We start from the raw sequence: 13,276 nt of genomic DNA on the forward strand, positions 1-13,276 counted from the left end.
GGTGGGTCTCGAACCCGCGGGCTCAGGCAATCCACTCACCTCAGCCTCCCAAAGACGCGGGATTACAGGCTGAGCCACCAAGCCTGGCTTAAATACTTATTTTTTTATGGTGAGAACATTTGAAATTCACTCTCTCAGTGATTTTTGAAATGTACAGTGCATTACTATTTACTGTATTCATCAGTCTGTGCAACATATCTCTAAAAAGAAAAACCAAACTTTATTCCCCCTTTCTAATTGAGGCTTTGTGTCCTTTTACCATTATCTTCATTATCTTCTCATTTCCCTACTCCTGGTCTCTGGTGACCACAATTCTACTCCCTGGTCACAGATTTATGTACATGTATACACAAAACACAAGTGTGTGTGAGTCTCCCCTCTCTAAGTTAGATGGCAGAAAATTGCATACACTCCTCTCTTCTCCACTTTGTTTCTTCATCTAACAAAATGTCTAGTGGTCACTCCATTTCTTGAACCTCTAGATGTTAATGTCTCCTCCTTGCATCTCACCATCCTTGAGTTGGTAGCCTGTGCTCAGCAGAGTTCTTCCTTTCCAGGCCATCGACAGCATCCACCAGGTAGGCGTGTATTGTCTGGCCCTGGTTCCTGCCAATACCTTGCCCAAGGCTCCTCTCGGAGGGATTCATATTTCTGAAACCAAACAGCGCTTTCTGGAAGGGACACTGCACCCCTGTAATGTCCTGATGTGTCCTCACACTTGTGTTACCAACCTTCCCAAGCCTCGTCAGAAACAACCAGGTTAGTTGTACCTAACAACAAGAGTCCAGTCTCTGATGGATAGTAAATGCAGTGGTGGTTAGGGTACAGCCCTGTGAGACTCTGCAGCAGTAACTGCCCACATTTTTGAGACCGAGTGAAGAGCAAGAGCAAGTGTGCATGCCAGGTTGGTTGCTACCTCCTGCCTTCCTAGAATCAAGTCTTAATGAGAGAACTTGACCACTTCACCTATGTGGTGGTTTCTACTTGCTTGTAGAAATCTATTTTAACGAGAAAGTCAAGGATGGCATCTCAGCTCAGTAGAAACGATGCCCAGGAGCAGACTGGAACTCTAGTGTCCAAAGCACCTCTGTGGCCATGTTGTGCCATGGAGTGGTGAGCCATGCCTGTATCCAGGAGCCAGCTACCAACCTGCCTGGGCCCTGAAACCTGCTATAGACACTGGGTTGTTGGGATTTTGGAAGTCTGTCAGCAAATAGTCAATTTTCCTTCCTGATTATATACATTCAAAAGGCTAATTTAAAAGACTGGTTTAACGATTATATGCAGTTTTTCATTCCTTTGGATATGCAGATTTTTAGAACATGCTAACTTTTGCTAATTATCGCACACATAAAATATCAAATACATTTTATCGGGAAGATTTAATTTCCTGATCTATACATAAAATATAGTAAAACAATAAAATATATTGAGAACTTGGCAGTGACTGAAGTAAAATCATATCCCCCAAGGTATACATCATTTAGTAAATTTTTCAATATGACATAATTTATATTTAAGAGAGAAATTTGCTTTGTCATTTGGCATAAACCTTGCAGCTTTTTAAAAAAATATTTGTGTCTCAGAATAAATGTCTAATTCAAATGTTTTCAAAATAAAATTTGTGATGGAAATAAAGTCACATGGTTATATGTTAGAAGTTATCAGCTTCTCATTCAAAATTCACCTGTTTCTAGAGGTTGGACCAGCCTCAATGATCGTGGGGAACCTGGTTGCTGGGAAGAGAATTGCACAGGCCTCTGGGAGAGAGCTGGCCCACCTGGAGGATAGTGACCAGGCTCGGAAGGTAACAGGCAGTTCCCAGGAGGGCAGGTATCAATGCCTATGGGAGGCTGTAGTGACCAAGTCACCCTCTTGCACAGTTCCTGTTCCTTGCCGATGTGCTGCAGTGGCGAGCCCACACCACTCCTGACCACCCACTGTTTCTGCTGCTGAATGCCAAGGTGAGGGAGGGCCATAGCTAAGGGACTCCGGAACACCTATGGGCCAGTGGGGCCTTTTGCGTCCAGTTTACAATTTCAGCATCCTGTCTGTGTTCATGTTCAGAGGATCGCATGCTTCTGGGCTGTGGCAACCCAGTCTGGCACAGTTCTCTCTGCCTACCCTTTTCTTTGTAGAGCCCTTGTTTTTCTGCATAATCTACACAATAGCATTTCTGTTGATTTTGTATTTAGCAGAAAATTTCTAATCAGCTCCAGTTTTTAAAATTAAGAACAGTTTACATGTAAGAACAGTATTATATAAATATAGTTTGTAAACTAAAAGGAAATGTTTATTTTGTAAAAATTATGCACTTTGAGCTTTTACATTTGTTTACAGCTTTAGAATGATGCTACTTCTTGCCCTGGTCCGGTGGCTGATTTGGGAATTTAATCTAGTGTGTTTTGAATCCCTACGCATGTGTACCATACTATATCAGGAGCATTTAGGATATGAAGAAGGAGAAGGAGAAGCTGTAGTCTTCATATCTAATCATGGGCAGGAATACAAAATATGAAAACATAAAAAGTCCTGCAAGGTCTGGGTGCACTTTGGGAGGCTGATGCAGGAGGATTACTTGAGCCTAGAAGTTTGAGACCAACCTGGGCAACATAGTGAGACATTATCTCTACAAAAAAGTCAAAAAATTTGCCAAGTATGGTGATGCATGCCTGAGGTCCCAGCTACTCGGGAGGCTGGTACAGGAGGGATTATTTGAGCCCAGGAGTTGGAGGCTATGGTGCCATGATTGTGCCAGCACTCCAGCCTGGGCAACAGAGTAAGACTCTGACTTAAAAAAAAAAGAAAAGAAAAGAAAAAGTGCTGATGCCTACTATATAGACAGTGTTAAATAAGATAAAAGGACCCTGCTCTCAGGATGCATACTAAGTTCTTATCTAGGAAACAAGTTCCATAGGAGAGAGACTTTGTCTTTCTGGTGTACCGGCAACATCTAGAACCATATTCAATAAAGCTAGCAGACAGCCAGCGATAATAATCAACCAAGGTACAATCGGCTCATGGTGAGAAGCTCAAGATGAGTAGAGGAGAGGGGTGTGACCCAGAGTACTGGGGAAGGGGCTCTGAACAAAGGGCAACACAGCACAACAAAGGCTATGAGGCAGTAATGTGCAGTGGGCTTGACACAGAGGAGGCCAGGGGACTCTGGGTTTTCTCCATGAGTGCAGGAAGCTCCGGGGCCTTCAAACCTCTGAGTCCCTGTCCAGCTCTCAGTTCCTGTCCTAATGGAGTTCTGATTCATGGGGATAGGCATGTCTTCTGGGATTTGGACTCTCAGGATCTGCCCCATCTTCATGCATGGGCATGGCTCACGGGCACATCCACTGGTCTTTCTCTTGTACTCTCTGCTGTCAGTAAAAGCCACCAATCAAGAGGTGATAAATTTTGATGTTACACTGGTCTATCCTGAAGTTTTATATTTACTAGATTTAGTTGTACTTTTAATTTTCTTAAGAAAGCCTAACACAAGGTCAGGGAGGATGAGTCCCTGCAGTAGAGGGAGGGGTTTACAAGGTGTTTTTGTTTGCACTGACCTTGTCCCACAGCCCTGCTGGCCCTCAGCAGACAGACAAAGCAAAGGAACAAACTGGTGCTGTCCTCAAGGAGACACACACGCACCTTTGAGAAAGTAGGTGCCGGCAACACATGAGCACGCACAATGTTGAGGGATGTTTGCCTGTCACTATTTATTTGTATTTATATTCAGGATAATGGTTGCTTCTTGGAGAGAGAGGATGGGTTTGGGGGTGGTTTGCAAGTGACTTTGAGCACAATGATGATTTATCTTTAAAAAGGGAAATTGAAACAATACAGCAAAATATTACTAAATAATGAGTACCTGGATATCTGTCATATTATTATGCATAATGTTATATTTGAAATATTTAACAAAAAGGCCAAAAAAGTCTTCTTTAACTGCATGTTTCCTGCTCTATCCTGGATGAGCAGAACCCATGCTTCCTGCTCTCAACTGGGCCCTCAGGAGATGCTTGCATGCTTGTCCCCTTTCCACTGCTGGTAGGAGTGCAGATGACTAGAAGAGACACCATTTCCTTGTCTAGGATTGATGCATTGTTATGGCTCCTGACACAGGGCATTGTGTGCAGTGATGTGCACACAGATCTGAGGAGTTGCTTGTCTGTGCGCACACTGATGAACTTAACGGTTGCTCTCCTAGGGCACAGTCACAAGCACTGCAACTTGTGTCCAGCTGCACAAAAGGGCTGAGAGAGTAGCTGCAGCTTTGATGGAGAAGGGAAGACTGAATGTTGGGGACCATGTGGCTCTGGTCTACCCCCCAGGTAAATGCGCCATTGGACTGTCCACTTGCCAGTTCTTTTTAAGTAGCTGCCCAAGATGTTCCCTCCCTGACCTTCCAAACCTCTAAGTTCAGCTCCTCCTCTCCATGCGTGTGCACCCCTTCAACCCCGATTCCCCTTTGGAAACCCCAGTCACTGTGCTTTGCCCTCCTCACACACATCTTCTGTGTACTGTCTACCCTCTTCTCTACAGCGACAGTAAACAGAGGCCAGTTGGAGGGCCTCTTGTGACTGGCTCCTGCCATCAAGTGTTACAGGTGCTGCAGGCTCATTCTTTGCTTCCTATCCCATCTCAGACCTGGAATCAGCCATTTCTCCAGGAGCCCAGTTCTGATATTCCAGAACAAAATCTGGGCTCTAGGGAGACTTCATGGTGCCAGGCTGACTATTGTTTGTTGACCTTTCCAGTGAGCAGAGCTAGGAATTACAAATAAATATAATTATATCTCTTCGAGATGCACTAACTCATGAGTTCATACTGTTACATCCAATTCCAGTTCAGGATTGTGGGATTTTTACCAACCCTCTTCTATAATGTATATCTCCTTTTTTCTACACTGAGAATCATGATGCTTTAGAACATGGGAGATGACTTAGACTATCCCTTGATATAGACTATGGGGTGCATTAGACTATCTCATAATTACTAATTTGCTTTATCCCACATTGCACGTAGCATTCCCAAAATAACACTGTCAATACTATGAACTGTCCATATGATTTTTGAAAACAAGTTTAAAATTTTTAACACATGCTCACTCCACCACCCTCCTCTTCTCACAGCTGTGTTAGATTTCTGTTATCAGAGAGATGGCCATTCCATACTCCATCCTCTCCCTTTCTACCCTCATTTGCTTTTAGTTCCACAAATAAGTATGTTCAGTACTTACCATCAGTTCATATGAACATACACCTCTGGCCAAGCTGTTTTTCTGAGACTGATTCTTCAGGAATGTCTCATGGGAGCAGTATTCCCTGAATCCTTGTTTGTTAAAAATAGTCTGTATACCTTATAATTGAAAGTCATTTTTACTAGATTAAAAAAAAATCCTCAGCTCACATTTTCTTTCCTTGAGTATCTTGAATATGGCATAAAGAAAGCGTTACTTTAAGCATATCCAGTGATAATCTAGGTTTCTTTCTCTTATGAGTCACTTGATATTTTTGCCTAGATTCCAAAGGAACATTTTTCTTTCAAGTCCAATATTGAGCTAGGTATGGTAGTATGTCCCTGAGTAGTTCCAGCTACTTGGGAGGCTGTGGCAGAAAGATCCCTTGAGCCCAGGAGTCTGAGGCTATAGTGAGCTTTTATTGTACCACTGCACTACAGCCTGCGTGACAGAGTGAGACCCTGTCTCTTAAACAAAAAACAAAAGTTCAGTATGTTACAGTCTTGATGTTAGTTGTTATGGGTTATAGGTCGGGTCAACAATCTTATATACAAAATATCTTTAAATATGTAGCTTCAAGTCTTTTTTCCAATGTTAATAAAGTTTTCTTGCATCATAGTTTTCTTCTATTTGCTCTCTTCCCTTACATTTTCTTCATGTACTCCTGTTCCCACAATGCATGTGTTAGATCTTCTTTACCTGTCTTCAGTAGTTATCGTCTACTCTTGAACTATTCTGTATTTCTTACTAAATTTCATTTTTTTAACTTTTAATTTTTTAATTTTAAAGATGTGGGGTACAATCAGGGTTAGGTATACAAATGTTCATTATGCAGGTACCGTTGTTGATGAAGTGTGCCTCCGCTTCCCCTGGCAGATTCCCACTACTGCCAATCCCGCCTCCCCGAACCCCTGCGATTTCCTGCTACTGCCAATCCTTTTCTTATAGTATTACAATAGTTGTTTAAATTATGCTTCTGAGTGAGAACATGTGATACTCAGTTCTTTGTTCCTGTGAAAGATCACTCAGTATTATAGACTCTTAAGTCCATTCAGGTTGCTGTGAAGTTCATGATTTTGTTCTTTGTGGCTGCGAAATATTCCATTGTGTATATGTACCACTTTTTTTTATCCAGTCCTCTTTTGATGAGCAGCATGATTGGTTCCATGTTCTTGCTATTGTGAACAATGCTGCAATAAACATACGTGTGCAGATATCTTTTTTATAGAGTGATTTGAGTTCTTCTGGGTATATTCCAAGTACGGAGATTGCAGGGTTGTATGGAAGGTCAAGTTTTAGATCTTTTAGGAATCGCCACACTGTTTTCCACAGAGTCTGTACTGGTTTACACTCCCACCAACAGTGTAGAAGTGTTCCCTTTTCACCACATCCTCTCCAGCATCTGTTACTAAATTTCATTTTGAAATTTAAATGTTCTCCCCTTTGTCTCCCTTTGTCTTGTCCTTCCTCAAACTGTATCTTTGTTTCAAAATCAGTTTTTAAATTTCTGATTTCTCCTATAAGAGTTTTTCTAATTTTGATTTGTTATTCTGTTATGTCTTGTATCATGCTCTTAATGTGTTTTAGCACATTTTTAAATACACAATTACAGCTTTTATCTGTTTTGTGGGTGTGTCTTCTTGGCATGCTCTGTCTTTTAGTGTGGACAGATGACACTCTGCTTTTGATCCTTGTTTTCTATGTATTTGTACAGGACTTGACCTCCTACAGAAGCCTCTTTTCTACCATAGGAGGTCCCCTTTCCTACTCTCATCACGACCTTCTTGCTCCTTCATGTCTCTTGTTTCTAACTGCTCAGCTTGTGCTCCACTTCCAGTTGTCTGCTAGGCTGAACAACTGTTGTTACCCTGCCACACAGTTGGGTTGAGTGACTGTTCCCAGGTGTTGACTATTGTCAGTGAATGGATGAATGACTTCCGTGATGGTGGCCTCTCCTCTCTCTGCTGTCTAGTCAGACTCATAGCATTTGAGAACAGATGCATTGGTCTCTCCAGGATGTTCTGCTTCCTCCCTTCTTCCCTCCCCTACCTCACAGAGACTTCTAAAAAACTTCACTTGTCTTTTTCCCTTATTCCTTTCTTGTCCCCAAGTCTGTGCTTTGCTGAGGGCATTTGGTTCCTCCTAGATTTCTCCCAACTCTGTTCTTAATACGTTTTCCCAGGCATCTTGTCCACTAGATCTGACTTTGTCTCTCAGTACCCCCTCTCTCACCCCTCCTTTCTGTCCTCCTCCGTCTCAGAGATGACTAGAACCAGACATTAGTTAAAGAGTGAAAACAGATTTTATTCAGAAACTACTGATGTGAAGGAAGAACTGAACTCTACTACAGTGTGCAGAGGTGATTTGGGCACGTTAAAGGGAGAACAAGGGTGGGATGGTTCAGGGTCAAAGTGAATTAGGAGTCAAAGTAAAATAGGAGAAGGATTGGTCAGTGTCAAGGCTGTGTCTGTGAGATGGCAGTATTGAAGTCATCCTCCATGATGACACCATTTCCAAGGAAGGGCTCTCTGGTCCTTGAGAGAGAGGTGCTGCTATGTTGCCAGAGATATGTCTTTATGATCTTAAGCCCTTTCTAGTAAATTCCCCAAGAAGAAAAGGTCAGGGGCCTTACCACTAGGTGCTGGCTGGAACAAGTAGTAATTTTCCTGGCAGCATTGGGCTTTCTCAGCAGGCATTTTAATGAGGGACTGGGGTCTTCCTGGGGACAAGGCCCGTGTACCACAGGAATCCCTGCTATTGTTCTGTCCCGTCTGTCAGTGTGGGTTCAGCCAGATACTCTGGGTGCCAAGATCTCTATAGAGAGGGAGGGGAGTGGTGCCTGCCTTTGCTGAGTCTGTATCCAGTTGTACCTAGGAATGGTGGTATCTGCCTTATAAATCTATGCGAACTTGATGAAGCACATAGAGGCAGAGATTCCCTGTCCTTTCCTGTCCTAGGGTCTTGATTCTGTAGGTTTGTTGTTTGGCTATTTTTGGTTGTTTTTCTCTCCAGATCTGCACATAGGTGATACATACTTGGAATACCTTCCTTTTTTGCTGGTAGATCATACCTTGGCTGGAACAGGGATTGCAGGTGTCTTTTCCTCTTGATTGTATGTGCTCTTTTAAGGTGATAATGTCAGTTTCATTTTTTTCTTTCTTGTAAGTTTGTTACTCTTTTGCCTAGAAACTTGGGTATTTTTCTTTTTACCTCAGGTTTCAGGAATTGTATTAGAATATGCTTAGTTGTGGGTGTTTTCTTGTTTTCTTGCCCATTTAATTTTCAAACGCTCGTCTGCATTTCAGTGAAGTGTTTTATTTCATTACTGCCTTTTCTCCCTCTATTTCTGGAACTTTCATAACTCACTTTGAATCTATCCTCCACATATCAGATCTTTTCTGTTGTGATTTCCTCTGTTTTTACTGCATGCTAACGTCTTTCTTGCCTAATCTTTCTGGTCACTTGTTCAGGTTTCAGCAGGGACTGTTTCGGTTTATCCAGAGGGACACTCTGGTGCACTTGGCATTTCCTCTGTGGTGGGACTTCTGTTGCTAGTGGGAACTGGGACCTTGTTACCCAGGGAGCTGCCATGAGCTATAGCTATCCCCTTTATCCCCTGCTCAGGGAGTCATGCAGTCACACAGGGAGAAATACCTGCTGATTTACTTCTTGACATAGTCATTCGGATACTCCAGAATGCCCACTGGCATGATAGCTCCCGTCTACTTGTTCCAGTCCCTGGAATGTGAAGTTTTTTTGTTTTCCAGGGAAAATGATAATTCCTACTCTTCATGTACGTTCTGAGTACCAAGTCCCTCACTGTAAGTTGAACATCAGCCCAACTTTGGGAAGAGGCAGAGACTCTTGGAGAGCTCCTTGTCCCCTTGCCATCCACACTGGCCAAACGGACTTGTCTGAACTCAGAGCCTGGGAGTTTGGGAGCATGCCCCCCTCCCAGCTTAGATCTAGGCGCTGTGGTAACAAGGTACACTCTCAGGGAGGGGCAGGGCTGAGGAGCAGAATGGGAGGAGTTGCCTCAGATACTTCAACCAAGGAAGAAAAGAAGAAAAATGATAGGGAGCAAATACTCTACAGTCTTGATAACAAAATCTGAATAGTGGTTTTAGGAGATCTGATGCTGTTCTCTGCTTTTGATTATGTTCAATGCTAGTCATGAAAAAAAATGTTTTTTTTGAGTTGGAATCTCACTCTGTTGCCCAGGCTGGAATGCAGTGGCATAATCCTGGCTCACTGCAGCCTCGACCTCCTGGGCCAGATGATCCTTTACCTTAGCTTCCCAAGCAGCTGGGACTACAGGCATATGCCACTACAACCAGCTAATTTTAAAAATTTTTTTGTAGAAATGAGTTCTCACTATGTTGGCTAGGCTGGTGTTGAACTCCTGTGCTCAAGCGATCCTCCTGCCTCGTCCTCCCAAAAGTGCTGTGATTGTAGGCATGAGCCACTGGCCCATAAAAAATTTTTAATGAGAAAGAAGGAACATACCTCAAAATAGTAAGTGCCATCTACAATTAACCCAGAGCTAACATATTGCTAAGTGGACAGGAACTGGAAACATTTTCCCTAAAAACTGGAACAAGACAAGGCTGCCCACTATCACCCCTCTTGTTCAGTGTTGTGTTGGAAGTCCTAGCTTGGGCAATTAGACAAGAGAAGGAAATCCGAGGTATTCAAATAGAAAAGAGGAAGTCAAGTTATCTCTCTTTGCTGATGATATGATCTTATACCTTGAAAATCTAAGAGAATCTGTCAAAAACCTGCTTGTACTGATAAAGGACTTTGGCAAAGTGTCAGGATACAAAATAAATGTGCAAAAGACAGTTGCATTCCCATACACCAACAACAAGCAGGCAGAGACCCAAATTAAAAGCATAATCCCATTCACAATAGCTACACAAAAAATGAAATACTTCGGCATCTTCCTAACCAGAGAAGTGAAAGATCTTTACAATGAGAACTACAAAACACTGCTCACAGAAACCCAAGAAGACATAAACAAATGGAAAAATATTTCATGCTCATGGATAGGAAGAATAAACATTGTTAAAATGTCCATCCTACCAAAGGCAATCTACAGCTTCAACGCAATACCCATTAAGTTACCAACATCATTCTTCTCAGACCTGGAAATGACAATACAGAAATTCATATGGAAACATAAATGACCACGAATAGCCAAAACAATCCCTAGCAAAAGAAAGCAGGAGGTATCACACTTCCAGACTTCAAACTATAAGGCTACAGTAATCAAAACAACCTGGTATTGGTACAAGAGCAGACATATAGACATATGGTCTATACCAACCTGGTATTGGTATAAGAGCAGACATATAGACATATTGGTCTCAATGGAACAGGATAAAGATTCCGGAAGCAAAGCCTCAATTTCTCAACCAACTCATCTTTGATAAAGCCTCCAACAACAACCACTAGGGAGAGGAGAACCTATTCAGTAAATGGTGCTGGGAAAACTAGTTGATCACATGCAAAAGATTGAAACAGGACCCCTACCTATCACCACACACAAAAATTAACTCTAATTGGATCAAAGACCTAAACATAAAACCTCAAACTATAAGAATCTCAGAAAACGCAGGAGACACCCTTATGGAAATTGGAACTGGCAACGAATTCCTATTCAGAACCCTAAATGCCCATAACTTAAGAAATAAGATAGACAAGTGGAACCTCATCAAATTAACAAGCTGCTGCAAAGCCAAAGAAACCATCAAGAGAGCAGGGAGATAGCCCACAGAATGGGGAAAAATATTTGCCAACTGTGTATCTGACAAAGGCCTAACATCTAGGATCTACAAGAAACTAAAATGTGCCGAAAGGAAAAAAGCAAACAGCCCCATTAAAAAGTGGGCAAAAGACATGAATAGACACTTCTCAAAGGAAGATATACAGGCAGCCAACAGACACATGAAAAAGTGCTCGGCTTCACTCATCATCAGAGAAATGCAAATTAAAATCACATTGAGTTACCACCTAACCCCAGTAAGAAGGGCTATCATTAATAAAATAAACAACAACAGATGCTGGCGAGGATGCGGAGAAAAAGGAATGCTTCTGCACTGCTGGTGGGAATGCAACCTAGTGCAACGTCCTTGGAAGACAATGTGGTGGTATCTGAAAGAACTAGAATTTGACCTTCCATATGACCCTGCAATTCCCCTATTGGGAATATACCCAGAGGAACTCAAATCATTCTACAAAAACCTCCACACGCATGTTTGTTGCAACTCTATTCACAGTAGCAAAAATGTGGAACCAACCATGTTGCCCGTTGAAGCTGGACTAGATTTTTTTTTTAATGTGGTAAATATACACAGTGGAATATTATGCAGCCATGAAGAAGGACAAACATTGGACTTTGCAGCAACTTGGATGGATTTAGAGTCGATCATACTCAGTGATCTCTCACAGAAACAAAGAACAGAGTACCATATGTTCTCACTCATAAGCGGACCTTGAACAATTATAATACTAAAGAAAGCAATTGGCAGTAGTGGGAAACTGTCAGGGGAGGGGGGGGGTGGCATTGACAGTTGAGGGAAACTGCTAGGGGAGGGAGGGTCATACCTCATACACAAGGGTACTTGCATAATCAACGTTTGTATACCTAACCCTGAATTGTACCTCACATCTTTACAATAACAAAAAATTTTAATGAGAAAGAAATATCCATGGTGAAGTTCTACATGTACATTTAATAAAGAATAGCAGTAGGTGGAAAGTGCGATAGCAGGACACGGAGGCCCAGGATGCTACAGGAGGTGCACATGTTTGCAGATGTGCACAGTCATGTGTGTTGTACATGTCTTAGGGGTCCAAGGTTTTCATTCCGTTTTCAAAGAAGTGTGTGACCCAAGAGGTTAAGGACCAACTCTCTACAGAGACTACAAAGGCTGGGAGTTGCAGCCCCACATGTCCTTCCAGTGGTGCCAGGAATGATGATTGTGCCAGGGCAGTGTGAGCTTGAGTTCCAAGAAGTGAATTCCTGGCTATACCCTTTCTTGCTTGTGTAGTTGGGCAGAGTACGCCCACTGCATTCTGCCTGCCTGGGTGTGCTGGTGCATCCAGTGAAATCCTGCATGTCCAGCAGCAGTTGTAGGGACTCTGCCTACCAATGGTCACATTCCTGGTTTACTGATGGTATGCCTGGCTGCTGGGAACCTAACTCTAACTTGTCAGACCCTCTAGTCGTTGGAGCAGCCAGGTATAGACTATGTCTCAGGACCAAGTTTTAATTTTTTTCCTGGAATTAGAATAGCTGGGGGCTGGTTCTGCTGCCTGAGGAAGACTGCAGATGCCATGGGGTCATCTTCTGGTGTGTGCAGCAGCTGGAGGGGCCTGTGGGGGCACAGGTGGGATCCAGGACAGGAAGCCAGTGTTCTCAAGTGAGATAGCTCAGGGAGGGAAAGCAACCCTTAAGCACGGCACAATGTTCCTTTGAGTTTTACTTAAGGCAGATTTTAAACCTACATAAAAGTTGGAAGAGTGGCATGGTTGCTACAGCATGGCCTGGTGCCCAGGGGTCTCTCACAGTTGGGGCATTTGGAGGTGTGGTGGCTCTGCATGTTCCCTCATGGGACCCTCTTTTGTAGCACTCTTCCTAAAGGTCTTCCTCTAGAGTTCATGTGCATAGACCTACCCTCAGAGCCCAAAGCTGGGCTCCCAAGAACTGCCATATCTCAGGGCCTGTGGTCCCCCTCCTATCGCAGGAGATGGTGCTCCTGCATGCCCTCAGGCCTCGGACTGTTCCCTCTACAGCCTCTGTGACCCCTTAGCCCCACACTTCATGTTCATGGAGTTGGCTTTCTGTCCATGCTGTGACAGTCTTCTGTAGTGGGTAAATACTATAGTCAGTCATGGCTGTATTACAAGGAAACCAGGATTCATTCTCCCTCGTCTCTTTGTGGGAAAACATTAGCCATCCTCATGGGCCCTGGATGCAAGCCCCATACCCTCAAACTCATACTCCTGAGTTCCCCCACCGTGTACCCCTGAGCACCTACACTC

General features: G+C 43.1%; 1 protein-coding gene across 2 annotated transcripts in view; it reads left to right on the top strand.

Moving 5' to 3' along the window:
- Positions 1-13,276, top strand: part of DIP2A (disco interacting protein 2 homolog A) — a 123,221-nt gene that overhangs the window by 95,964 nt on the left and 13,981 nt on the right. For both annotated transcript variants that reach the window (XM_008064565.1, XM_008064566.2), the window contains exons 23-26: positions 558-759; positions 1,698-1,807; positions 1,884-1,964; positions 4,199-4,322. In XM_008064565.1, the coding sequence (XP_008062756.1) occupies positions 558-759; positions 1,698-1,807; positions 1,884-1,964; positions 4,199-4,322 (517 nt within the window). The remainder of the gene's footprint in view (positions 1-557; positions 760-1,697; positions 1,808-1,883; positions 1,965-4,198; positions 4,323-13,276) is intronic.

Source organism: Carlito syrichta, unplaced genomic scaffold (assembly GCF_000164805.1).
Source record: "Carlito syrichta isolate Samal-C Ts95f unplaced genomic scaffold, Tarsius_syrichta-2.0.1 Scaffold307711, whole genome shotgun sequence".
Classification (NCBI taxonomy): Eukaryota; Metazoa; Chordata; class Mammalia; order Primates; family Tarsiidae; genus Carlito; species Carlito syrichta.